Source organism: Physella acuta, unplaced genomic scaffold (genome assembly GCF_028476545.2).
Source record: "Physella acuta isolate Inbredline_101_S28 unplaced genomic scaffold, ASM2847654v3 ptg001627l, whole genome shotgun sequence".
Classification (NCBI taxonomy): Eukaryota; Metazoa; Mollusca; class Gastropoda; family Physidae; genus Physella; species Physella acuta.
In genome coordinates this window covers 171,365-197,298 of record NW_026733141.1, presented here as the reverse complement: position 1 = coordinate 197,298, position 25,934 = coordinate 171,365, and the positions used below count along the sequence as shown (strand labels likewise).

The 25,934-nt window shown below is 33.5% G+C and overlaps 2 protein-coding genes across 3 annotated transcripts; one reads left to right on the top strand and one right to left on the bottom strand.

Moving 5' to 3' along the window:
- Window positions 1–478: 478 nt before the first annotated feature.
- On the top strand, window positions 479–19,280 carry LOC131929411 (scaffold attachment factor B2). Of its 2 annotated transcripts, none has more exons than XM_059285590.1 (17): window positions 479–624; window positions 7,281–7,383; window positions 11,223–11,392; window positions 11,872–11,911; window positions 12,482–13,178; window positions 13,618–13,652; window positions 15,056–15,147; window positions 15,249–15,398; window positions 15,623–15,746; window positions 15,845–15,988; window positions 16,169–16,263; window positions 16,495–16,658; window positions 16,947–17,060; window positions 17,280–17,390; window positions 17,781–17,885; window positions 18,007–18,209; window positions 18,300–19,280. In XM_059285590.1, exons 1-17 carry the CDS (start codon window positions 502–504, stop codon window positions 18,620–18,622), a joined length of 2,793 nt encoding a protein of 930 aa, XP_059141573.1. In that variant the 5' UTR covers window positions 479–501; the 3' UTR covers window positions 18,623–19,280. The 2 variants fall into 2 exon arrangements, with proteins under 2 accessions (XP_059141573.1, XP_059141572.1); XM_059285589.1 differs by having other exon boundaries at window positions 17,280–17,402.
- A 1,004-nt stretch (window positions 19,281–20,284) lies between these two features.
- Window positions 20,285–24,465, bottom strand: LOC131929429 (tektin-4). The gene is made up of 7 exons (XM_059285632.1): window positions 23,928–24,465; window positions 23,201–23,368; window positions 22,736–22,806; window positions 22,014–22,157; window positions 21,493–21,715; window positions 21,196–21,350; window positions 20,285–20,895 (listed from the first exon to the last, which is right to left on the bottom strand). The coding sequence occupies exons 1-7, from the start codon at window positions 24,318–24,320 to the stop codon at window positions 20,679–20,681; spliced, it is 1,371 nt and encodes a 456-aa protein (XP_059141615.1). The 5' UTR covers window positions 24,321–24,465; the 3' UTR covers window positions 20,285–20,678.
- Between the last annotated feature and the right edge of the window lie 1,469 nt (window positions 24,466–25,934).

Sequence of the window (25,934 nt, the reverse complement as noted above, 5' to 3'; positions counted from 1 at the left end):
GTTACGTGTGTGTTCTAGATCTAGTAGTTTGTATATTTGCAAATGAAGGTATAAAAGAAAAATAATTTATATAAAAATATATACTTTTATCAGTGTCCGCCCCCGGGAGAAAATTGTGTGAAAGAAACACATCCCTACCCCGTCTAGTGCACTGCTTCTTTTTTTTTTCTTAAATTAATATCGAAGGCACAACTTTGAGAAAAAAGTACGTTTTCTTTCTTATGAGCGCATAACTTCTGTATGTGTTATTATAAATGTGAATGTGGTGTAAAAATTGAAATCAAGCTTAATATTCGATGTGAATACATATACAGTAAATGAATAATACTATAATACTAATATGATTGATACACTTCATGTGATGATGTTTTTATTTTAAATCGAAACAGGCTTTTTATTTTAGACTAATTTTAGGCTTGTAATGTAGAGGTAGGCTAATCCGGGATTCGACTAAACTCGCACGTAGTCGAGTATTTTATGACAGACGACTACACATGCAACATGGCTTCTCAAGAGAAGAAGAAATTAATCGACCTTCGAGTAATTGATTTAAAAAGCGAATTAGAAAAGAGAAATCTTGACAAGACGGGTATAAAGTCGGTATTGCTTGAAAGACTTCAGAAGGTAATAGTACACATTATTGGCAACGAATTAATGTTTGTGAGCTAACATATGCAACATGTAGCCTCTCCCCCTCTAGAAAATGGCCTACATTGACTGACTCCGTGACTGCATACAACTCACTGCATAGATTACTTTACTAAATCACTAGTCTACTACTGAGTTTTTTCATCTAGAGAACTTAAATGTTCGGCAATCTATCGTTTTTGGTAGGGTAAAGCAGGGCACTAAGAGCCGTGTGGTATTAGGCCCCGATCAGCACCCCACAAAACCCCCAATAACTAGCTAGGCCAATGCAAAAATTTAATTTCAGTAAAACAATATAATAGTTACATATTTAGATAGGGGCTGTCAATCTGATTACAGATCAGTTTGAATTTTCAAAATCTGACCATAAACAAAAAAGTTATGAATTTTTTTGTCATTAAAAAACAGCAGTTTTTTCAGACAACCGGGGTAGACCCTGAAAGAGGAAAAATACTGGGAGGGTATGGACCAAATTTTTAAGAGTTTTTCACTTAAAGTGGTATAAAAGTAAGCAGACTTCACCAATTGATGTCATTTTATGATATTTTGTAGATTTTTGTATGCCGAATCCAATGATGCTATTTTAAAAAGTGCCTTTTGATTACATAACAGACTTATTTCATGGATTATGTAATACCCCCCCTTCAATTTTTTTTACAACATCTGATAATCAATGTGATAAGAAGTCATTCTTTAAATTAAACACTGTTTTAAACCATAAAATGACATTTGTATATGCTGAAGCTAATGGTGGTATTTAAAATGGTCGAACATTATTACAAAACTATAAAGGTCAGGTTATGTAATTCGCACCTTTTGCTCATAATTTACCATGTATTTATTTTAAAATCTCTTTTGCTCATTGTCAGTTAACTTAAGTGAATAGCCTACTTAAAGAAAAGATAACTAATACAGTTTTAATACAAAGAGAAGGATGTTATAACAATAGTATATTTGTGATGATGTAACTTCTTAAAATATGTGATGTAATCTATGTGCAATCCTACAGGCCTACTCTATTCCAAAATATAGGCATATCTTATTATATTTATATTTCTTGTTACTTTAAATGTCATACCATTGATACAACTTTCTTCTATAGAATTAGCCTAGTTACAAAAGTGTCTTATCAGAATCAGTGTGCTTTATGACAATTTTGTAATATTTTAAAATACAAAAAAATTGCTCATTTTTACAATTTTTATAATATTGGAGGAAAATTGTTTTTTATTTTGCTTGTACAAGGTAGTGTAAGTTATAGGTCTATAACATAGATTTATATATGCTCAATGTTTATGCTAGTTGTAAGCTTGTGTATTTTGTAGGCCTACCATAGGCCTATTACATTGGGAAAAAAGCACGTGTTTGAGTGCTTGACTGTGTGTAGTAGATGCTAGGCATTTTTTAAGTTTCCGGAGGCGTTTATCACCATCAGCGTTTGCCTAGATTTAGTGAAATCAGACGTGGTTAACCAGGTTTTCTGACCAACGAATTTTATTGCCGTATTACGTAAACACGAGGCTAGATAGGCTAGTCGGCCAACCAGATGAACGTGTCAGACGAATATTATGTAATTTTAGAGACAAAAGTCTGGGAAGATTTCCTGATCTATGCCCGAGGGTTAGTAACATCAACTCCACAAAGTGAAGGGGGAGGGAGGTGGGGTATGAAACCACCGCGAGCCGCTCGGGTACCGTACGGGTGTTATACAACATCAAAGGCGCCGACCCTCGGCATGTCGCGTCACGGAGTAGTAGGGGCGGGGTGAGGCTATGGATGTTACATACGGTGTTACAATAGTTACATACCGTGTAGGATGGTCAGTGACTCCCCATACCCACCCCATCCCATTTTGGTCGATTTGGCAAGCTAGTAACCTCCACGTTGTTAAGGGTTTTTAAATTTTTTAGTCAACCGAAAAAAAAAGAGCCCGGGGTAAAATTTAATATATTTTTTAAAGATATTTTTACGAAAAAGTAATGTACACATAATGAAACGTTACGGCACGCGAATCACGCTAGCATTGTTTGGTCGGGTCGCAGCTATCCGGATTAATTTCTAAAGAAGATTAATTTTGACGATTAGTAAATACTATTACGACTTTTTTTTTTGCCGTTTCAATGGTTTAAAACAAAGTTATGAAACATGCCTGTCTACTTAAATATAAAATAGCAATACCCGACGAGTCAAATACGGGAACACACGACGTATCTATCTTTAGAAATTGTTTATAGTCTCATCCAATCGGATCAACCGCCTAGCGTCACGTGAACACACTCGGCTGTGCTAGACGATGTGTAGATCACGATTCAGTCGGACGGCGGCCGACGCGTTAATTTTTATTTTCGTTCCGTCTTAAAATGTATGGACGGCTTATTTATGAGGTGTTATAATACATGTCATACATTAAAATAAACGGCGGGATTTCAGGAATACAGCTCAAGGTTCAAATGTAAAATAGGTCAAATAATAGACCGGGAAACTTAGTTCAACTTTGCGGTCCGATATCTCCCGAAGTATTTAACTTATTTTGACCACGAACCTTGAGCGTTGTACGTCTACATTTAATCTGTTCGTCTGCCAAATTTGATTGTTATAGTACGTAAACTCGATACGTCTATAAAAAAAATCTGTAGCGCGTCATATTTAAAACACAGCGGTTCGAAGCACAGCCGAGCGGTTCAGTCGGACAGCGGTCGGCGCGTCATGTTTTGATTTTCGGTCCACTTCAAAGTCTATAGACGTCCTTATTATAGGGCCTAATATGACATATCATACATATTAATAAACGTCGAGGTTTCAGGAATACAGCTCAAGGTTCAAATTAAAAATCGGTTCATTAATAGCCCAAATAACTTAGTTTAACTTTGCCGTTCGATATCTCCAAAAGTATTTAACATATTTTCCCCAAGAACCTTGAGCGTTATACGTGAACATTTAATCTATTCTTCTACCAAGTTTCACTGTTGTAGTACGAAAACTCAAAGAGTCTATAGACTCTAAGTAACACCCCTCTTTTAAAAAGGTGAAAAAGCCTCCCCCCTAATCGGCACGTCGCCGCGGGGGGTAAAAAATGCGATTAAATCGGCGATTTCTTCAACGTCTGAAATAATAAAGAAATCAAACTTATACAGTTAAAAAGGTTGTTCAATTACGAACAGAATGATGTATAACATGTTAACATAAACACAATAAAAGCATGCAAAAAACAGAGTTGAACATGCAGGGGGTAGGGAAAAGCCGATTTGTCCGATTTTCTCGGCAGCCGCATTGGCCTAGCTACAATAACACTCAACACTGCTAATCTACTTCTGAGGTAACAACCACTGCTGTTCTTTGATAACAGAAAAGCAGAGGATTCATTTTATGTAATTTGTGACCCACTTGGTCCAATAGGGAGAGGATGAGACAGGATTTAATCCCACTGCTCTTTCCCTATACTATAATTTCTAATCTCCATAAAACCATTTTGTGAACTTTTTTCCAAATAGACATAACTTAGGAAACTTCACTTTGTAATAAACCACATGAGTTTTTCAAGACCATTCTTTGTTCCTGTATTAGAGCATTGGTTGTTGAACATTTTAACACTATTTTTATAGCTATGGCTAGAATAGTTTTATTTTGGTGAATTTTTTTTTCACAGTGATTGTTGATGCCAAAACAAAATGGCAGACTTTTGTCCAGTTTTACCATGCTATAAAGTTTTTATCATTATCAGAGTAAAACTTGACTGATCAATATCATAATGGTTTTATTTTTTAGATAATAACTAAATCTACACGAATACATTAAGGTTGTCCACTAGCTTGCATGTTCAGAAAAGTTATAACAGATATTGTTATGTGGCTCTTATTGCCCTCTGTGCAAGTTTCTCATTTATTAGATCACTGAATATGACACTGGTATAAGAATAGTTAATACAAAATGTATTAATTGTTAAACACACTTATGTCTAAGTGATAGAAATACAATTCTAACCTTCAAAAAAGCAAAATTTTAGACATCTGATGTTAGCCAGGTAATTTTTAAAATGGTACACATACTTATTACCCCTAAGGGGCAATACAACCGACTCAGACCCCACCTGTTTCTAACCAACCATAAAACTTCTAATCTCTTTGTTAGTAACAGAAATAACTATTCTTAGATTTCAGCCAATCTAGGGTGGTATGTTATGTAATTTATGACCCCCATGGTCCAGTAGCCGTAGGGAAGCAATCAGACACATTAATACCACTGCTCCCCCATCACAATTTCTTACCTCCATGATACCCAGCCCCCATCTGTTTCTAGCCCACCATAAAACTTCATCTCTTTGTAGGTAACATGGATTACAGTTCTTAGATCTCATCTAATCTGGGGTGGCATGTTATGTAATATATAGCACACATGGCTTATCAGGGGAAAGCATCAAGGCAGATTAGCTAGTACCTCCCCTTTTTACATCCAACAATCTTAACTCTGGACAGCTACACACTAGTATACTAGCTACACACTAGGTATACTAATGTGCCTACTGTTAACTACTAGACTGTAGGCCCTATGTAGACCTCCAATTAAATCAATTGTGGAGGGGTCCAATGGGGACTAGTGATAACTGGTATCATTTAATGTGTATGTACGCAGCATTAATTACTTTGGGGTTAGAAATTAATTATTTTTATTGTTGAGTTAGACTAAAGTAGGAGATAATACTTTGAGACTAATTCAATCAAATTTACCTAAATACTGCTTAAAATTAAATCATAAATGCGTAACTTTTTTTTTTTCGCCATCAAAAAAGTTCAAAAAGTTGTGCTGGTTTGTGTCCTCTATTCTTAGCATGATGACATGACAATTATGACAACATTGGCTATTTTACTTATATAAAAAAACCAAAACATCTTGTTAGTTATACAACTTTATAGGTCGATTCATTGTTTATTTAGGAAATATAAGACATTTATTAGGCCTATAAATTCTACATAAGTACAATTTATTTTAAGACATTAAAGACATGATTAATTGAAAAATAGATAGGCCTACCCATAATGGTGATAATATCCAAAACTAAAATTAGATCTGACAGAAATCTAGATTTAGTCCTTGTAAAGACAATACAGTATTATGTCAGATGATAGATCAACTTTCTTTAAACTGTAAATTAAATCCTACTTAATTTTTTTCTTGTAAAGACAATACAGTATTAGGTCAGATAATAGATTTTTTTTAAACTGAAATAAATCTGATAGAAATGTCGCTTAGGTACCTTCAGGTTAGATTTTGGAAAAAGGAAACAACTATATTGTAATTAAACATGGTAGGCTAAATATCTCAATTATATATTAATCTAGAGTTAGTCGGGCTGTTTCTCCAGTTAGTCAGTCGTTTTTGCTGCGGTTCAGTTTTCCCGGAGAGTGCTCCACAAAAAATGCTTGAATTAATTGGAACTACAAACCAAATTTTAAAATTCTTTTCTGCCACCTATAGTTTGTTTCTATAACATGAAAACCCCGACATTTTGCTTGTGGTAAACATTTTAAACAGTTATTCTAAGAAAGTCACTGGAACTAAGACGAAAAATCTTAGGAAGTCTTGCATCTGGTGTGGACGCTATATTTTTGTTAGCAACCTGTCATGACTTGCTAATGTCAATGCTAACCCTATCCCAACCCTAGATTTATACAGCCTAATACACTTATTGTACATCTGTATATCCAATTATCTAAAAATCTTAAAATGATTATTAGTTTACAAAACAAAAATTATAGAGTGACAGTAGCCTAACTGTATTTTAAAAAATCTTATCTTTATAATCAAATATCTTGCTCAAAAAGTGTCATTTTATAGCCATCAAATAGCCTAGGTAAAGCAGCCAAGATAAATTACCATACTTTTGATTTTCAGTAACACTGAGTGCAAATGGTGTGCTAGTAGTTTTTAAAAATAAAACCTACTTTATTGCAAAAATGAGTTGGACAATTAGGCCTATATGCCTATTTTGTGTGAAATTTTAGCCACCTTAAATAACTTATTTGAAATTGACCTGCTTGAAGTTAATGTATGCAACTAGAGACAAAATTTTGAGGTCTTTTGAAAATAATAATAGCGTAGATAAGCTAAGCTGTTGGCTTACTGATTATTTTTGGGGGGAAAAAAAGTATGAGAAAGGCTTTATAATTATAAAAGTGAGAGCCAAGAGCAAAAAATGCATTATGAAAATTTGTTATAAAGTTTATATAGGCCTAGGTTATATTTTCTTATTAGATTCAAATCATAAATTCTTATAGATTACACCTGAATCAACATGTCTAGTTTGAAGCCTCTGGATACAGACATTTTACTTTCAGATATCTAATATTATACATCGAAGAACATGCAAAAGTAGATATAGATCAAACTACAAATATTATTTAACCTATCTTTTGAAAAATAGTAAACAAATGCAGTCTTACAAACCCTTCTCCTGGGTTGTGTTTATATAGTTTTTGCTTTTTTCTGTTACTATAAATTTCCAAGACTCTATTTCATTCTACTACACATTTTAAGCTCTATATTAAGTATAAATAGTACTATTTATTTAGTTTAAAATCTTCCTTATAAAACTAGATCACATTATTTATGTCTAATCTATTAATTTCAATCTACAGGCTATTGAAGAGGAAGGTCATGATGTGAACACTTATTTATTTGAAACATCTGAGATTACTCCTAAAAAGTCAATGCCCACTCCATTAAAAACAAAATCAGAAGGTAGGGTCTTTGTTCTCCCATTAAATATGATAAATCTGAGGATAGAAAAAATATTTTTCAAAATGTTCATTTTTTAGCTTTTCTTTTTGTAAATGCTGTACTTAAAGTATCGTTGAACTTAAAAGCAGGTTTTTTTCTTTTAAGGACAGCTATATATATATATATATATATATATATATATATATATATATATATATATATATATGGGTTTGTTTGTTTTTCTTATATGCATTATTACACCTATAATCCGATCGGCATGAAACTTAGAGAAGTTGTTGAGAATACTCGGGAGGTTTCATCGATAGAGAAATTATAATTTTGTAGGGGCAGTGCTCTGGCAGTGTACAATTTGGCATCCCAGCTCCTTACATTGCTTTTAAAGAGAGCCATGCACTATGGATACAGTGGGTTACTGTAATCATTGACTAAATTGAATCAAGTGCTTACACCTGCAGTCGGATGACGTAGATCACCCTGGGCTCCCCTGTTTACATTAGTGCACCTACATGGTTTTAAAGAGTACCCTACACTAGGGACATGGTGGGACACAACATTCTATGACTAAACTTAACCAAGGGACACAGCCTGTGGTGGTACAACCACACTATCATGGTGGGTGATTAATGTAAGAAATATAGCGCCGAATTTGAATTGAATACATTTAAATAATTCCATTTTAGAAAATCGAAGTCACATGCCTAAAATACACAATAAGTAATGCTTTGATAAAACCCTTAAAATGTTGCGTCACTCTGTGTAGAACTAGATTACTGCAATGCTTTACAGGTATGCCAGTTTACCTAATTCTTTGTTATGCTGTACAGGTTTTTGTTTCCTTTTGATGCTTCTACTTCTACCTCCATCACTAAATTGTCTATGTAATTAATTTGACCTTTATAATAACAGATCTGTTATCTTCTTAATAATTATCTTTTGCGTCTTGTTTTGCAGTTGTTGTACAGCTATTCATTCATTCTTTCCTGGGTTTTTTTTAATTTTTTTCAAGCTTTTATTTTGTTCGCAACACCTGTTTGTTTGTGGCAAATCTTGTAGTCAATTTTGAACCACTCCTAATGCAGCGATTTTGTTCGTAGAGCCAGGTCGAGTAAGTGAAGGCTATTAGCGGCAGATAATAGAGTTTTTAAACTATTTGAAACTAAGGGGAGGTAGCAAGATTAAGATCTATCCTTTGCTTGATCAGCTTGCTGTAGCCTGATCTGTCTTCTTGCGCATTTTAAGTAATGCGTTAGTGATCTCCTCCACTTTCTCATATATAACAGTATGGCACTTTCAGTCCAATGGGGCTATAGAAAGGTTTTTTTTTTTTTAGTACTTTTTAGCGCAATTTCCATACGGACAATTGCGATTATTAACTCGTCATTTCTGGATGGATGTGTGTCCCCAGCTTTAAGTCGTATCTCCTCCTCAACGAAGCAATATCGAGGACTAGTTCCAAAAGCAAATATGTTAAGCAAGTTCCAAGGATGATTGTGGGCCAAAAAAATTCCAGGAATTCCTTCCTGGATTTCCCGGAAAAGCCAAAAAACCTCGAACAAACGCAGTTTTTGGTTCATATCTCGGCAACCAGACCACTTAGCGACTTGAAACATTTACCAATCGATTCCTGCCATAATTTAGAACAATATTGCTGAAGAAAGTTTTCAAAAATATCCTTTCGTTCAGTCACAAAAAATTAAGAACATTTAAACTGAGCATCATTTAGGCCTAGGATGATATTTACTACTTTTTTTAACTGAGCATCTTAAAATAAAACTATTTCCGTTGATATAGGTTACGTTTTCGCTTTAATCATAAATCTGCCCGACCCACGTTTTTTTGTCATCAAATGTATGAACAGTCATCACAAGAACCTGCACAGCTCGAGGAAGCACAAAATCTACGAGCAGTCATTGGTAGATCCCCTAGGGTCGGAAGAAAAATTTATTTTCTACTTTTTAGTCCACAAGAAAAACGTGTTTTTTTTTTTAATTTTTTTTAAAGTATTTTATTTTCTCCTTTTTAGTCCGTTGCTACACATGAAAAACATGGTTTTTAAAAAGTTTTTTATATAGTTTATTTTCTACTTTATCTAATGACTTGATTAAGTATGACTTGACTTAGTGTTTTTAAATACTGTAAAACATTAAAAAAAACGTAATAAAAAAAAGAATTGCACACCAAGTGAAAAGTTTCTCTTTCAAACCTGATGGTCTATGGGGCAAGTGAAGTAGAGTTCACTTGTTTCTGTGACCTCGGCATATGAAGAGATAGTGTGGTCAGCACTATGCCCAGCCGCCTTTACTTTCCCTAACAGGAGTTAGGTACTCATCAGAGTTGGGTGGACTCAGGGACGGTCTACTGACTTGAACTCGGATTCGAACTCGAGACTAACGGGTTAGCAGTCCAGCTCTCTACCGCTAGACCACTCCGTCCCACACCAAGTGAACGCCTAATAAAATGTGTATAAAAGTGCGGGATATTATTAGTACTTTATAAATTTACATGCGTTTTTTTTTTTTTTTTTTTTGAGAAATCATGTCCTCAATTTTAGGGTCCTAGGGGCGTAATTTAATTAAGCTAATTTAGGTCTCTAATTGCTAGTTTTTATGATTGCATCTGAAATTGTTAGGCGAAAATAGCCTGCATGCCGAATTTCAGATCTCTAGAGCAATCAGAAGTGGGCTAATTTTCGTTGTCAATTTTAACAACAAACAAACAAACGCGAAGCTGAGTTAAGAAAAACGTGTTAAAATATCTTATATTTATGTATAAAGTTTGGTCAACCAAATTGAAATGGTACTCCTGTTTACATACATACTTTTATGTAGATAATGTCGAAAGGTTAGCTGCAGAGATTTGGGTCTTTAAAATGAGCACAAATTTTAAAGTATTGTTATAAATGTTCAATTATAAAACAAAGAAGGAATACAGAAATAAATGTTCTTTTTATGTTTTAAATAAAATTTGGAGGAAAATACGGTGAACCCATGACTAGTGTTAGCATTTATTAAGTAATAGTAACTAGATATCTAGACCCTAAAAAAACATGCTTGAGCTATTGTTGTTCATATGACCTAGCACTGAGCGTCATGAACAAATAATCCAAATAAAGATTAATGGGGGGGGGGGTCTCAGGTTTACCTACATGTTGGTTTTTTTTTTTTTATCTACTGTGTATATTTTATTTTCATGTTTCTCTGTTTTGCTTAAAATTATACTTTTTATCTATGACTGTTGGTATGACTTTTGGAAGTGGGAGATAGGCATATCTGATTGCTACTCCGTGTGTTGAGCTTCTATATCTGAATGGCAAGAATAGAGAAACTATTACTCGAGTATTTAATTTTATCCTGTGTCCATCTTTCCTCACTGCCTCCTGGTATTTAAGTATATTGTTATATATTCTCACCTGATATTACTTGATTACCTCATACAATAACATAAGAAGGAAGTCTGCTAATAAGCTCCCTTTTGGGTTAGATTGATCTGCTCAGTTTCCGTAGTTCCCTTTACATGATCTCTCTCTCTCTGAGATTAGCAGACATTTTCTGGATACTGTAAATGTTTCTGTAGCATTGATGTTTTTACTCTGATGGGTTTGCTAGCCCAATGCAAACATCATACAAACATGTAGGTTGCAAACACGCTGGCTTGAACCAGTATGCCACCCTACATCTGTTCTTGGCAGGACCCTTAAGGGTTAAAGCACCAGAAATGTCTGCACTATAAATATATGATTGATGTCCTTGAAAAAATTAAGAGAAATTTAAGTGATATTAGCTTAGTTATAAGTTTTGCAATGGTTCAATTATATTTCTTTTTGTTGTTGACATTTGTAGATGATGATAGTAACACTGAGAAAAATGACGAAGAGGAAGCAAATGAAGATATTTTAATGGCAGCTGAGGGAGATCTTGCAAATGAAATGGCTGGACTTGATGGTGATGTTAATTCCTGTGGAAATAACAATCCTTTAATTTCTGAAGATAAACTTCTTTCTCTTGACGAGGTAGCTTATTTCTGAATTTTGTGTTCTTTATAGCTAGCTTATTTTCTGTAATCAGCCTCGTTTTACCTGTGATTGACTAAAAAATTTTTTTGGAGTAAATGTGAAGAAAAATAATATTCTTGAAAAATTTTACTTCTAATGCCTTTTACCATTAACTACTGGGTTGAGGGTTATATTGTATTTTTTTTAATGTGTTGACATGTTAAAATTGTTGTACAGTGCTAATAATTTTAAAAGTTAATTTTGATAGTGAATCTTTAAAAGAATTTCTAACATTGTTTTAAAAAATGTAGTCCTCAAATCAAATAATAGTTTTCCGATACAGAAATTGTTTGCATAATAAAATTTTATTGAAGTGAAAAATCCAGATGGTCTTTAATGGGTGATTAATTTATAATCCAAAAAGTAAACTTCTAATTATAAAAAATCGAAGAACATTTTAACTTGTTTTGCTACTGCTTTTTATTTACAATTTTCAGGATGAACAACAAAGTGATAACAACTTAGGATCCACTGAAGGTATTTATTTTGAGCTAATTGACGTCAAAAGTTTTTTTTTTTTTTAAATGAGGGGTATTTCAGCTGATATAACAGCCTTTATATTACAATTTACCAGTTGTTTGTTTAAATAGTCATAATAGCATTCAAGCGTATCGGTGAAAGTCATATTTCTAAGTAGCTGTTTCAAGAGTATGAATCATCTTTATCAAGCAAGAAATGTGGAAGGTGGATTCTCTCGTGTTTAGTTCTGATTAATACCACCTAGGGAAAGAAAATTTTAACCTAAACATTGCAGTTGAGACTAAAATTCTGGAAAATCTTGGAATGTGACTCGATTGAAAACCTGAAGTCACTTTTTCTTTCTTTAATTTTCTAAACCTTGTTTTGGTGTGCCGTTGTTTCTTATTTAATCATATTTCATCACACGTCATCTGATTGCTGCTTTTGTGGAGCAAGGATTGAAAGATACTCATCTTCTCTGTCTGATGTTGTAAGTATGCTGGTTAGCTGCACAGAGTCAGCCCATGAAGCTTCTAGCCACCGTCCAGATTATATGTTATCCTAATCTCATTTTGTGAATTTCTTTAGTTCCCCAAGTTGAGGAGAATGGTGGCAAATCTTCAGAAGAAACCCAGTTATTGGCTGATGCTACTGATGTTCCTGAACAGGAGGATGCTCCTGAGGATGTTGGAGATGCAGCTGAGGAATGTGACATTGAAGGCAATCCAGATGATGAATCTGGTGAAATGCCAGCAGAATTCTTGGAAGGGGTAGGAGAAGAAAGTATGCCAGAAAGCTCAAGTGTCGATCATGGAAATGAGGATTCAAATACTGATATTCACAATATGGAAACTACTGAAGTAAAAGTGGAATTAAAAGACAATGTTGAATCAAATGCTGATTCTTCTGTCAATATCACCAACACATCAAATGCTGTTGCTAGCTCAACAAAAACTGCAGTTGCAACAAAATCTGAGAAAAATGAATCATCTGCTGCATCAGAAGGTGGGGATGAATCTTTTGTTGTACAGGTTGATGACACCATGTTAAATGAAATAGATGCTGATCTCTTGGACAGTCAACATGGTGAGGGGAAAGGTACTGAAGCTGCCAGTACTCAGGAGGGAGATGGGAAGAAAACAGGTGTAGCGCCAGGTAGTGAGCCAGAAAATTCTGCTACAACTACCGATAATACAGCAAATTCAACTGAAAATGCTGACATAAAGGACACCAACAAGACACCTGCAAGTAAAGAAGAAAAAGACTTGAAGACTGCAGCCAAGAGGTTTGTTTTACGTCCTTTAACTAGCTTTGTTTGATTGTGCAGTCTACAGTTATTTTGGGGAAATAGTTTACTTTTTTCTTAAGTTCTTTCGCTATTCAAAGCATCTATCCGTTGATGTTGATCAATGCCCAAGAGTGAATTTTCATTACAGCATTTTTTAATCATTTTGAAATCTCATCATATCTCACATTTCAGGTGTTGTACCTTTGTTATGAAATAGTTGAACTTTTGAGACAGGGTTTGTTACTGACATTTCAGCTATACATTTAACATATTATAAATTCTGAGTCTTGTACTTTTTCTTATTTTTAAAAATTTACATGACATTGCAGCTTGTTACTTTTGTGACTACATTATTTTCAACAGTCAAGTTTCATCAGTATTATTTTAACTTATGTATGTTAATGTGTGTCAATTTTCTTTTCTTTTTTTTTTACAGCACCTCAGTTAAAACAGTTAAGAAAGATGAGAAAAGTGAGTACTTTTTAAACCTAAGTGTAACACTCCATGATCAATCGGATTTGTTAACCGTCACACCATTTGTGGAAGTCAGCTAAAATCACTTACAATCTATTTCTCATGCATTATATTTTTCTTCTGCTGAATTTTAAAAATTCTTGGGAGTGGGGGAATACAAAAACAATTTAAAGAGGAATTGCAATTTTTCATTTGTGTCAGTTTTCTTGTTCACCGATTACACATAGCTGTTGACATATGGGGCATTCAACATCGTGAACACTTAACTCATTCCTTAATAAATGAGCATTCTGAGGAATGTATAATGTAAGGGACTAAAACTAACATGGCATCAGTAACTATTTATTATAGATAGAAAATGTGGTGGAAAGTATGATCACTCTTTAACACAAAATATGGTGCAATCTTTGACCACTAACATGATTGTAAAATTAGTCAAAAGATATTGTTCTCTTACAGGTCTTATTATTTTGTATTAGTCTATTGCATAGCAGTTTAGAAATGTATAGAGCTACCAAAAACAAGCTACAGAAATTACATAGTTTTTATATAAAAGGCATAAGTAGTTTTTTTCTTTCTTATACTCATTCTTTTTTTTTTTTGTAGTTAAGTGGTCTTACATTTCAAATTTACTACCTGCTATTTTTATACCAAGCATATTAATTTGCTACCATACATATATAATTTAAACTCTTTAAGCCCGTAATTATTTTCACTTCTAACCGTAATTTAAAAATTTTAACTTTTTTTTTTTTTTTAAATTTCCAGTACCCCTGCAGCAAAACAACTCATATATCTTTTTACTGATATACGTTTTAAGTAATTATTTATTGAACAAAGATTATTAATTAGTTTTAAAGAAAAAAAAAAGGGGGGGTTTTTTGTTCATGGAATAACTACGTTTCTGTCAGGAAAATTAATTATAAGAATTATTTTTCATGAGTTCTTATTCATAGAAAACAAAAGTGTTTCCATTTTTCTACAAAATTCATGGATCGCATTAGTAAACGTTTAGACGCTGCTACTAAACTGCTTTGGGCAGTGTTTTTTAAAAGGCTAATTTGCTTGTGGTTTTAAAAAAAAAATTCCATTAAATACAAAAATCAAGCAACGAGAAAATTTCAAGAAGTAAATACAACAAAAAATGGCTGCTCCAGCGATATGACCTAGATTTATTATTAAAAACTTGGATTTAGGGGGAGGGGGGCTAATTAAATGGAGAAAATTGTATTGGACGTTGTGTAAGCGTCGTTACGGTTTAGCACTAGGAGCATCATTGTCTTAACAAGTTAAGTTTTTTCTCCTCCCTTCAAAAATATGTACCTTTCATTGTGGTAAAAAATGCTATTGTATTTTTGTATGTTCTTGTTTGAAAAGAAATACTTTAACTTTCTTTTTAGCTTCTCAATGCAGTAGAAACCTTTGGGTTAGTGGTTTATCATCAAGCACAAGAGCTACAGATCTTAAGACTCTTTTTAGCAAACATGGAAAGGTAAATTTTTATTTCATACTCATTTTCTTCTGCAATTGTCATTTTATTGTATTTTAACTTAACAGAAAGCTTGTTTTATTAATTTGTAAATAAATGTATAGGTTATAGGTGCTAAAGTGGTAACCAATGCCAGATGTCCAGGCTCAAGGTGCTATGGTTTTGTGACCATGGGCTCTGCAGATGAAGCTACAAAATGCATTAATAATCTTCATCGAACAGAACTACATGGAAGAATGATATCTGTTGAAAGGGTATGATATTCTTTCCTTGCTCAAGGGGAAAATCTAATTTTTGTATCAATCCTTTAAAATATTACCAGATGAAGCCAAGCAAACATCTTTTATAAGTTGTTTTTCTTTTTGGATACTAAAAAAATGAATGAAATATGCTAATCCTATTTGTCAGTTGCTTAAAATATTTTTATTATTATAATTTATATTTGCTTTTATAATAACTGCTTGTTCCATACTTAAAGGCCAAGACTGAACCACAAGGAACTAAAGCTAAAGTATTACCACCTAGTGGAATAAAATCACCCACAAAATCTCACCCTGTACGAAGATCTGACTCAAAGTCTTTGGGTGCACGTAAAGAAGGAGGTATAAAAAAAATTGGTGTCAAATTACTAGTACTACACTATCATCACCTATATCCCAAATAAAGAGATTTATCATTTTAAAAATGTTAACTTCTGTAGACAAAAAAGACTTAACAAAAGATCCAAGTAAAGAAGTTGATAAAGATAAAACAGAGGATAAAGAGGAAAATGCCCGTAGCACTTCACGCCAAAGAAGTAGGGATAGAAGACATTCCCCTCGTAGTACAAGTGCAAGGTCTGGAGGTAAAATTGAATCGCTGTCAATACTAGAACATTCTTAAACGATAATTTGTAATTTTGAGCTATCCCTTGGTTTTTTCATCTAGAAATAACTGCTTAAAGTATGTCTTAACAACTTTGGGGCTTGTATTCTTAATATGATTGTATTGTCTATGGTTATTTAATTTTATATTTCTTTACAAGATCACCACAGGCATTCTAGAGAGAGGTCAAGTCTTTCAGATAGAGAAAGAAGGGAAAGAAAAGAATTGGATGTCTTATCTTTTGAAAAAATTAAGGTTAGATTTTGTTGTTTAATCAGGGATTTTTAGTTTAAAATTATCCAGTTTTTAAATTTTTCTTTTGCTAGTAAAAGTTTCTTTTAAAAAAGCGACATTAAAGCCGTTTTATTCTGTTAAATAGTCTTATTTAATGTTGCTCAACTTTTTTTCATATTAACATGTTGAAAGATTATAAAGCTGTTCATTTCAACCTTTTTAAATTTCGTATTCTAATTGTTCAATTTTAAGGCTGAAAGAGAACGTGAGCGATTGCGACGCAAAGAAATGTATCTTCGCCATGAAGCTCGTCGTAGGCAATTAGATCTAGAACAAGAACAATATAAGCAGCAGTTAATTGAAAAGCGACAACGAGAAGAGGCGCTTAAAATTGAAAGAGAGAGACGAAGGCTACGGTTAGATATTTAAATTTATGTACTTTTTGTTGATTAATATGAAACTTCTTTTTAGCTTGTAACTAAAAATGGTCTTGTCAAATAACAAATTTGTAATAAATATTCACAGCTAATGATAATAAACATTAAATAGCTAATAAGACTGATCTAGAAATTTAAACTTCTTTCTTATTATGACTGATAGACTTTCTAGTTTTTATTTTTCACTAATCTTAACTTTGTCTCTAGTATGTTAAAATAATGCTAGTGGTAATGTGTGCTGTTGCAATGGTTTTTTATTATTTGTAGAGAAATGCGAGAAGAAATAGAGAGAGAGAGAATGGAAGCAGAAAGATTACGACTTGAAACTGAACGTCTTCAAATTGAACGTGAACAAGAAACATATAGAAGAGAGCAACAAAGGTAACAACGTGCTGTCTTGGTTTCTGCTAGATTTAGTTTAGAAATACTAGTTGGAAAACATTGAGTTTGTCTTAGATGTTAACTTGACAAAACTTATAAATGCCAGTTCCTTTTTAGGATGGGTATAAGAATGTCAGGCATAGTGACCTGTGTTATGTTAATGGTTAGTGTTAGAACTGAGTTACAACAGGCTTACCATCTAGTTTAATGTATCACCAGAGTATTACAAGACCGCAGAGCAATGAAGAGACCAGGCGACAGACCAAGTTTACGGGATGAAGAATGGCCTAGCAAACGTCCAATGTCAGATCGATATAGTTCCGGAGACAGGTTATTGTCACTGTAATAATTTGGACAATTTTTTTACTGTGTGCATGCTTCTTGTTAAAACATTGCAGAGTCAAATCCATTCACATCTTTAATTAAATTATGACAATTGTAAATGCTCATCATGACGATACCTCATTTTTTTTTCCCTGATATTTCTATCAAAGCATTTTTTTAATTGGTTTTAAAAAAATGTTCTCCAATTTTTAACCCTAAAATCAGTCAATAGGAAAATACCAAAAACACCAGGCAAATTCTGATGCTTTTTCGAATTTTTGGAAGGGAAATATAGTTTTTTAACTGTACATTCCAGGGTTAGAAATTGGGCTCATCTGAACCTGGCTTGAACGCATTTTACCACATGAAAAAAAGCAGTAGTTATTATAATTTCAGGGGTAACAGATTTGATCGCAAGCCAGAGCGATTTGACAGAAGAGATCCTATTGAAAAATCTGGGAGGTTTGATGGTCGGCGAGATGATCGTGGAAGACATGAAAGGTATTAAATTTTTTTTTTCTTTAAATCAAGCCTTAGTTTCAACCACAAGCAATTGCAGCAGGGTTTAGATAAAACAAGTCCTTTGATTGCAACTTTTTTAGTTTTGAGATATTTTGTGCAGATTTGAAGACAGAGAAAGGCCACCCCGTGACCGTGAGCCAAGGGATAGAGATTACAGCAGGCGAGCTGATGAACATAGACCTGCCTTCAGAGAGGATAGGGGACCTAGAGATGCCAGATCATCCAGAGATGATAGACCATCTGGTAGAGAATCAGGACGTGGGCCACCAAGACACGAGTCTCGAGACTGGAAAACAGAAAGAGGTAATTAAATCTTATTCTTTCTTATTCTTTTCTTAAACACCATGCTGTATTTGTTTGCAGTCTCTTAGTTTTATTTTATATTTTTTGTAGAATCAAGTCGGGGTTCTGGTGGTGGCTCAGGTGCCTGGAACGGTCCAGTGGAGCGCTCTAAAATGGATGGAGGGTGGACTCAAGGATTGAGCTCTAGTGGAATGGGCCAAAGTGATGGATGGGAAAGTGGGGTGGTAATGTCACAGCCTGGAGGTAGTTTCAGCATTCAGCAAGGTCCAATGATGGCAAGTGGTCTTGGTGGTGGACCGGTGTTTATTGCTCAACCAGCAATGTCAGGTCCACCTGTTATGATGCAAGGAAGTTTGACCAGACAGGGTGACAATAGGTTTGGTATAGCAGCTGCTACAGTCAGAAGATTTTAGTTGTTGACACTTTTTTGTATTAATGGTTTTTCTGTTAATAATATGCTTAACTGGTTAATATGTCTATTTGAATGTTGTTTAATTTCATCATAGTTCTTTAACCAAACATAAAAATACAAACTTGGAATCATCATTCCACTGTTTTACTTAGCTAATGCATTGAATTTATTACACTAATAAGTACCTCACTCTAAATTTTTAATTGTGCACTGCAAATCTTAAAGACTAGTGCATGAGGAACTACTTAGTGTTCTTAACATAATTTGACGAATGAATGTAAAGAAATGAGTAATTGTTTTTATTGTGTGTTCAATATTTTTAGTATTCATGTTTTACTCACAAAAGGTCAGTATTGTAATACTTGGTGCTTTTATTAATTATTACTTTAATCAAATTTACCTTTGTGGTAAAACCTTACTACTATTGGGAAAGGAAATTTTGTTAAAAATTATTTTTTTTTTACTGACCTGTTTCTTTTGTTTTTTACTCAATCATTGGTTACAGTCTTAAGTCTTATTTCAAATATTGATTTAAAATTATGTTACCCTATACTTAATTTAAAAGGATAAAGATTTTTGCCCACAAAATACTTGACCTTATGAGAGTTCAGATGATTTTAATGTATGTACAAGAAAATAAATGTATTTCTATTGTTTAACTGGCTTGATTTATATTTTATTAAAGTTTAAGATATGGGGTCGTCGTGGTCGAGTCGGTAAAGCTCATGGTTGCTAAACTGAAGTCTCGAGTTCAAACCCTCGGGCAGATGAGGCTCCTTAGCTCGGGACAGCAACTCTTCTAGGAGAGACAACTCCAAAATCAAACATCTGCTGCCTTGTAGTTTGTTCTTGCTATGGAAGCAAATCCAAAAAGAAAAGCAGGCTAAAATCTGACTCAATAGCTCATAACCAGTTGACACATATCCTTAATTGTGATGGAGGCGTGGTCGAGTTGGCAATAGCTCATGGTTGAAGTTCAACCCTCTGGCAGATAAGGCTCAATCCCTTCCAACATTAAAAATTAAGAACGAAGAAGAAAGTCTAAGAGCATGAAAAGGCAAGCTTGGTGGGGTCGTCGTGGTCGAGTCTGTAAAGCTCATGGTTGCCAAATCGAAAAGTCTCAAGTTTAAACCCTTGGGCAGATGAGGCTTGTTAGCTGGAGACAGCCACTCTTCTAGGAGAGACTAACTCCAAAATCAAACAACTGCTGCCTTGTAGTTTGTTCTTGGTTGGACAAAGGCTTAGGAAGCAAATCCAGTAAGAAAAGCAGGCTGAAATTGGACTCTGGTGCATAACCAGTTGACATGTATACTTGTGTTAGAGGGGATCCCCCTTCCAACACTAAAATTAAGAAGCAAGCTGGGTGTGAAAATATTTTAAACTTGGATTATTTATATGATCACATGAAGTTTGAGAATAGTAGTAGTCTCCACTTTTGCAAGATTAAGATTAAAAATGTGTTTGATTGCTCACCAAAATGCCTGCCCAAAACAAACTGCTAGACTACAGATAATTTAGGAATTTAAAAAACTGCAATATTTGTCTTTAACCTTTTTATTTTTTAAATTATACATTACAATTTTATAAAGCAATAGAAACTACCAAAAGTGAATGTAAAACAATCAAAAAGTTTTTAGAATGCAAAGCTTTTTTTTTTTTAAAAATGTGAATGTGTTAAAACACCCTTTCAAAGCAAATGTAGTTGGCTATTTTTTAGGTTGAAAAACATTCTATATATTGATGCAACATACATACATTAACCACAGCTGTCTGCCATTCGATCTATCACTCAAAAAGAAACGAGCTTCACTAGAGAGCACAACAGTTATAATACTGAAAATTACTTCAACATTTCTGTTATTTATGTACATGGCATAGACTAATGAGAAAGTTGTTTTTTTTAATTTAATTAAATATATTGTGAGAAAGATAATCACAGCCATAATAAGAAACATTTTTGTGTAAACAAGGCTTTGTAAAATGTGTAGGCAATGGCTAAATAGATAAACAACTGAATAATTGTTAATGATTTTTTTAAAAATACAATATAGGAATTGTTACTGGTAACCCTGCAGTTTAATGCTAGATGGAAATCTGTTCCTAACTGTTAAGCACTTATCACGATCGATAAATATGCTGTTCTTTTTTACAGCAATTTCTTTTTCCAAAGCCATGCGGTTGTCTTGTAGGTCTTTCAGTGAGTTTTGTGCATCATTCAGTTTGAGCTTCAGTGCATCAATAGATTGATTGATTTCATTTACTTCACCAACCAAACTGAAATAAAAAAGTATTTTTTTTTTAAGAACAAGCCAAGCAATTTATCAACTAATGCTAAAATAACTGCTGCATGTTGATCACAAGTGTTGTGGAGAAAAATACTTTTAAAAAATATGCAGTCTAAAATTCAAAACTAGCAGCATTTTGTGAGGCCAACAAGCTTTTGTCTCTAACCAACAAAAATACAGATAAGCAGTGAAAAAAAAACCATCCATTTTAGTGACCAAACAAAATTTCAAATACTAAGTCAAAATTATTTTCTGCAAATGTTATTGCCTGATTAGAAAAGATACATACTGATACTGTGCTGGATCCCGACAAAGCTCAACACCAGGCCTGTAAGTACGATTGTAGAGTCGTGTTTGAGCCACTTTAAGCGGGTCTTCTTTGTCTCGAATAGCTTGCTGTAGCTCCTCCATGTTCTTTTCTTGATCTTTAATTTGCTTCACCACCTTAAAAAATTAGTTTTGGGAAATGTATTTTTGTGAATGATTAGAATTTGTTAAAAATGTGGAAAGGTTATTAAAACAAAAGATTTGACAACTACTGGTGGTCACCAGTCATAAAGAACTGAACAATATTTTAATTTCAGACCTTTGTCAAATTTTCTTCCAGTTTTGTCTTTGCATCCTCCATTTCTGCAATTCTGTTGGTGAAACTAACATCAACTTGATCAGCCTGTTCACGCATGTCACGAGATGTGTCGTCCAACACATTGTCTACTAGAGTTCTCAGCTGAATGCTAGCCATGCGCTCATGTTCAGCCCTTGCAATGTTGTCATGTGTAAACTGAGCCCAAGACTCAGGTGTTGACTGACTACAAATTTTAAAAGCATTTTTTTAATAAATACTTAAGAAAATAATTTAATGTATAAATTATGTCTTGTATAGCAAAAGATGATTAGGAAAAAAAATGTACCCAGTCCTAATATGTAGTAATTATATCTCAAATTATTTAACTTGAAACTCTGCGAGCCTATTAAAAAAAAGCACTACTTAATGAGTAATTTCAGCTCTTTGATTATTTATAAGTGAATTCATCTATTTATATTTAATCTACTGTTCACTTAATAAGTATAGTTTTATTTTAGATTATGTTCAGAGGGTTGTATTACATTTCTTCAAACTTAGCTGCTCCATCGTGAAACTGTTTGTTTGTGTGATGGTTGCGGAGACTCCCACTTTTTGTTTCAATTTCAAGGGCTTCTTTCTTATCACTCCAGTCCATTTCTAAATTTTGTTTAGCATCTCTGTTCAACCTGTTAAATAAAACAATGATTTTTATCACTAGATGTGGGATAAGAAAACTATACAATAATTACAAAAGTTCTATTCTACTTAGTTTTTAATTTTTAGTGTTGGAAGGGATCCCCTCCAACACAATTAAACATACATGTCAACTGGCTATGCGCCATTGAACTTATGAAGTCATTGACTCTGAGTTCAGCCTGCTTTTCTTTTTGGATTTGCTTCCATAGCCTTTGTCCAACCAAGAACAAACTACAAGGCAGCAATTGTTTGATTTTGGAGTTTTGTCTCTCCTAGAAGAGTGGCTGTCCCCAGCTTATGAACCTCATCTACCAGAGGGTTTGAACTTGAGACTTTTTAGAAACCTTGAGCTTTACCGACTCGACCATGCCGACCCCCCTAAAAAGATCTATTGAAATTATTTTTTTTAATTAGTTAAGAAACTATGAAGACATAATCCTGAATTTTGTTTAACCTAATTTGGTCAAAAGTTGATTGCAGAAATTGATAAGTCTTTGTTTAAACCCTAAATACTTTTTTTAAAACTTTTTTAAAAAATGCTTTTTATTTAAATTAAATGAAAACTTACCTAATTTGTTTTTCACATTGGTTGATAGTATTTTTCAACAAATCTTGGACATTGTTGATGATATCAACTTCCTAAATATAGAGTTAAATACATTTTAGATAAATTTTATTTAAAATTAGTTTTCAAAATTACACAGTGATAAGCAAATTTTTTTGCATTGTAACGCATCAAGCAGAATATTTATGTAATGGAAATGGAAAGTAGTATACTTTAGGCTTGCTGAAAAATAAACTTGGAATAAGATTGTTATTCTTTGTTTAATATTCGACTTACTTTAGAGGTAGATCTACATAGCAAATATGTAAGTAAAAGAAAGATGTTCAAACTTTAAAGATATGAAATATTTTGTATTGGATTAAGACATTTGTCTTGGCCTACTTTTATGGTAATGAAAACATTTTTATCATTTCTATTTACCAATCTGAATTGTTGGAGAGAAATCTTTCAATAAAAGAAAAGTAATACCTTTAAAAGTGATATTTCTACATTATCTTGCACCAAATCAACACCCAAGCGTCTCTGGCGACAGTTCAGGTTATCTGTAGCAATATGAAGTGGGATCTCAGTTGCCCGTAATGCATTTTCCAGGCGCTTTTTTTGGGCTAATAACAAATCTGTCTCATCAATAACATCCTAAGATTAAAATCAATTTCATTTAGTTAAAAACATATTTTAAAGAGAAGAAAAAATTAAAATTATAGCACAGTATTTTAAAAGCCTAGAATTTTCATCCACACAAATTTAAATTTATAAAATCAATTGTAAGATAAAGAAATCTTTGTTCAGTAAAATTATTCCTAGGTTCATCAAGCATAATATTTTTCCTCCAAAAAGTATAGCAATACTGTCAAATGGTTGATTGGTTAAACAGTGTTCGGAATGGTTACCACTTATTTATTGTTATTCATAACTTTGACTAACTAAGATGGATTTAACAATTAAAGATTGATAAACTGATCAATGAAGGTTTCATTTTCACTATTAAAAACACTGAAAATAACAATTATTAGTTAATGGGCATTGTAAAGTTGTATAATAAAGCAAATACAAAACTGCCAGCCATAAGAATAGTATACTACTTATTTACTTAAGTTTACACTGTGAATACACAGAATAATGAACCGTTAATTACTAATTATCATCAAAGTAATACTACCAGTAAAAGGCAAGCAAACTAAAATAGTATAATCACCGATATTTCTCTGTTCAGTTCAAACTTCCAGAACTCAATGTTCTTTGCACTTTCTGCAAGCTTTTTTGTGGCTTCGGCTTGTGTTTTATTTGTTGTTTCCAATGTTTCTTTTTCTGTACGCCTTGATTCATGAATAACACGTTCTGCGTTGTCTCGGTCAACAAAAGACTGATAAAATTTGGCATAATTGGATTCATGCCATTCAGATGGATTAAATTTTGCTGATCGAAATCCCATTGTAGAAATACCCATGTCATTTCCAGTATTTCCAGTGTACGTTATTTCTCTGTTTGGATTAGGATTTAAAACTGGTGCTGGTGGATCAGGAGGAATTTCTCTACTTGCAAGTGTCGCAGTAGCAGGTATACCCTGCTCAGTCATCACAGCAGCCATCCTACTACCTAGAAAATATCTTAATAGATAATCCTATCAACAGATGGTTGTATCAGTGTTTTCTATTGATGCCTGATTCGAAGTCTTATTTTCTCGATGTAATCAGTCGCTACAGGCAACGCGTATCTAAGGAAGTAGATGTCGTGCTAGTTTTTTACTACAAGGGGAAACGACTTGATTTTACAAAAAAAAAAAAACTAGACAATTTAAAAAGTAGATTACTTGATTAAATTTAAAATCACGAAACAAATTTAAGTCCATTAACCTTCATTTTCCGCCATTAGTGCTGAATAAATGAATAAAAATTGTACATATTATATTGTACCTGTAATTATCTTCTATAGTCCAAAATTATTTTACTGTTTGTCCTTTTTGTCTTGTCTTTAACCACACCGTTGTGTGCTGACGAAGAGTTTTGGTCGAAATGTCTATTGTATCACTACTCGTTTTTTATTGCACTTGTCCCACTTGATGCTATGTTACGGTATTTTTATTTTTAATTTAGCTAATTTTTATCGTCGCATCTTCCTCTACAAGCGGTAAAAAAAAAAAAACGCCAGACTACCAGGCATCTCTGCGGGGGAAGTCTGGAAGAAACACTGCAGACTACCCTCTATTATAAACTCATTCATTCCAACATCCGCAGAACATCGTATTTTAAATAGAAATGTAAAAAAACTATGCCACCCCCCCCCCCATTGAATCGACACGCCCTTAAATTAAAAATATTAGCGATTACGATGATGGTGTATGGAGAAGTTTTATTTTAGTCACAACACTTTCAATGGTGCACGAGTAGGAGGACATTTGCTGAGATTATTTAATAATTACTTTACTAACCTTATACTCAGTTCAGCACAGCCTTTATTTGCTAGCGTAGGGCAATTTATTTTATTTCGAGCATACGTTTTACTCTGCCGGCTTTAGGAACCATGCAAACCTTCTGTATTGTCCGGTATTGATACTAGCGTGTTCAACACGGAATGGAAGTAAGGCTACTACCAATAACACACAATAAAAACTTTTTGGTATGAAAGATGTTTCGTTGCCATTATACTTTCGAGTCCACATATTGCAAACTTGACGTTTGTGTCTAAAGTTTTTAAGAACTAGCTCACAGTAGCAGAAATTTACCAGGTAATTTGGAAGTTTATATTTGGCTGGAAGATCTGTAGGTCTATGTTGTACAAGATTCTCTTTGGAATGCTTTGCCATTTAATAAAGTTGACTGGCCCCTATTGAAGCTTTTCCAGCTTTCAATGATCAAGCCTCAAATACCCAAAAAAATGTACCCATATTCTACTCCACGTATTCTTCCTTGAAAGAAAGTGTTTTAAAGAGTACATCTATGCCCAACTATAGGATATCGCCAAAAAGACGAAGCCCGCCTCGATGATATTAATTACCTATCACTTGCTGATTTTTGGTTAGGTAATGCCAAACCGAGCTTGTTATTCACTTTTGTTAAATTCAACTCTAGAACTGAGCATCTGATGCTGTGATTCCATCAAAATAGGAAGTATTTTATTTACTTGGGAAAATCTTCAACACATTTCCAATGTCAAAACCAGAGCAATTCATAATTCATTTAAAATAAGTATAGAATTCAACTAG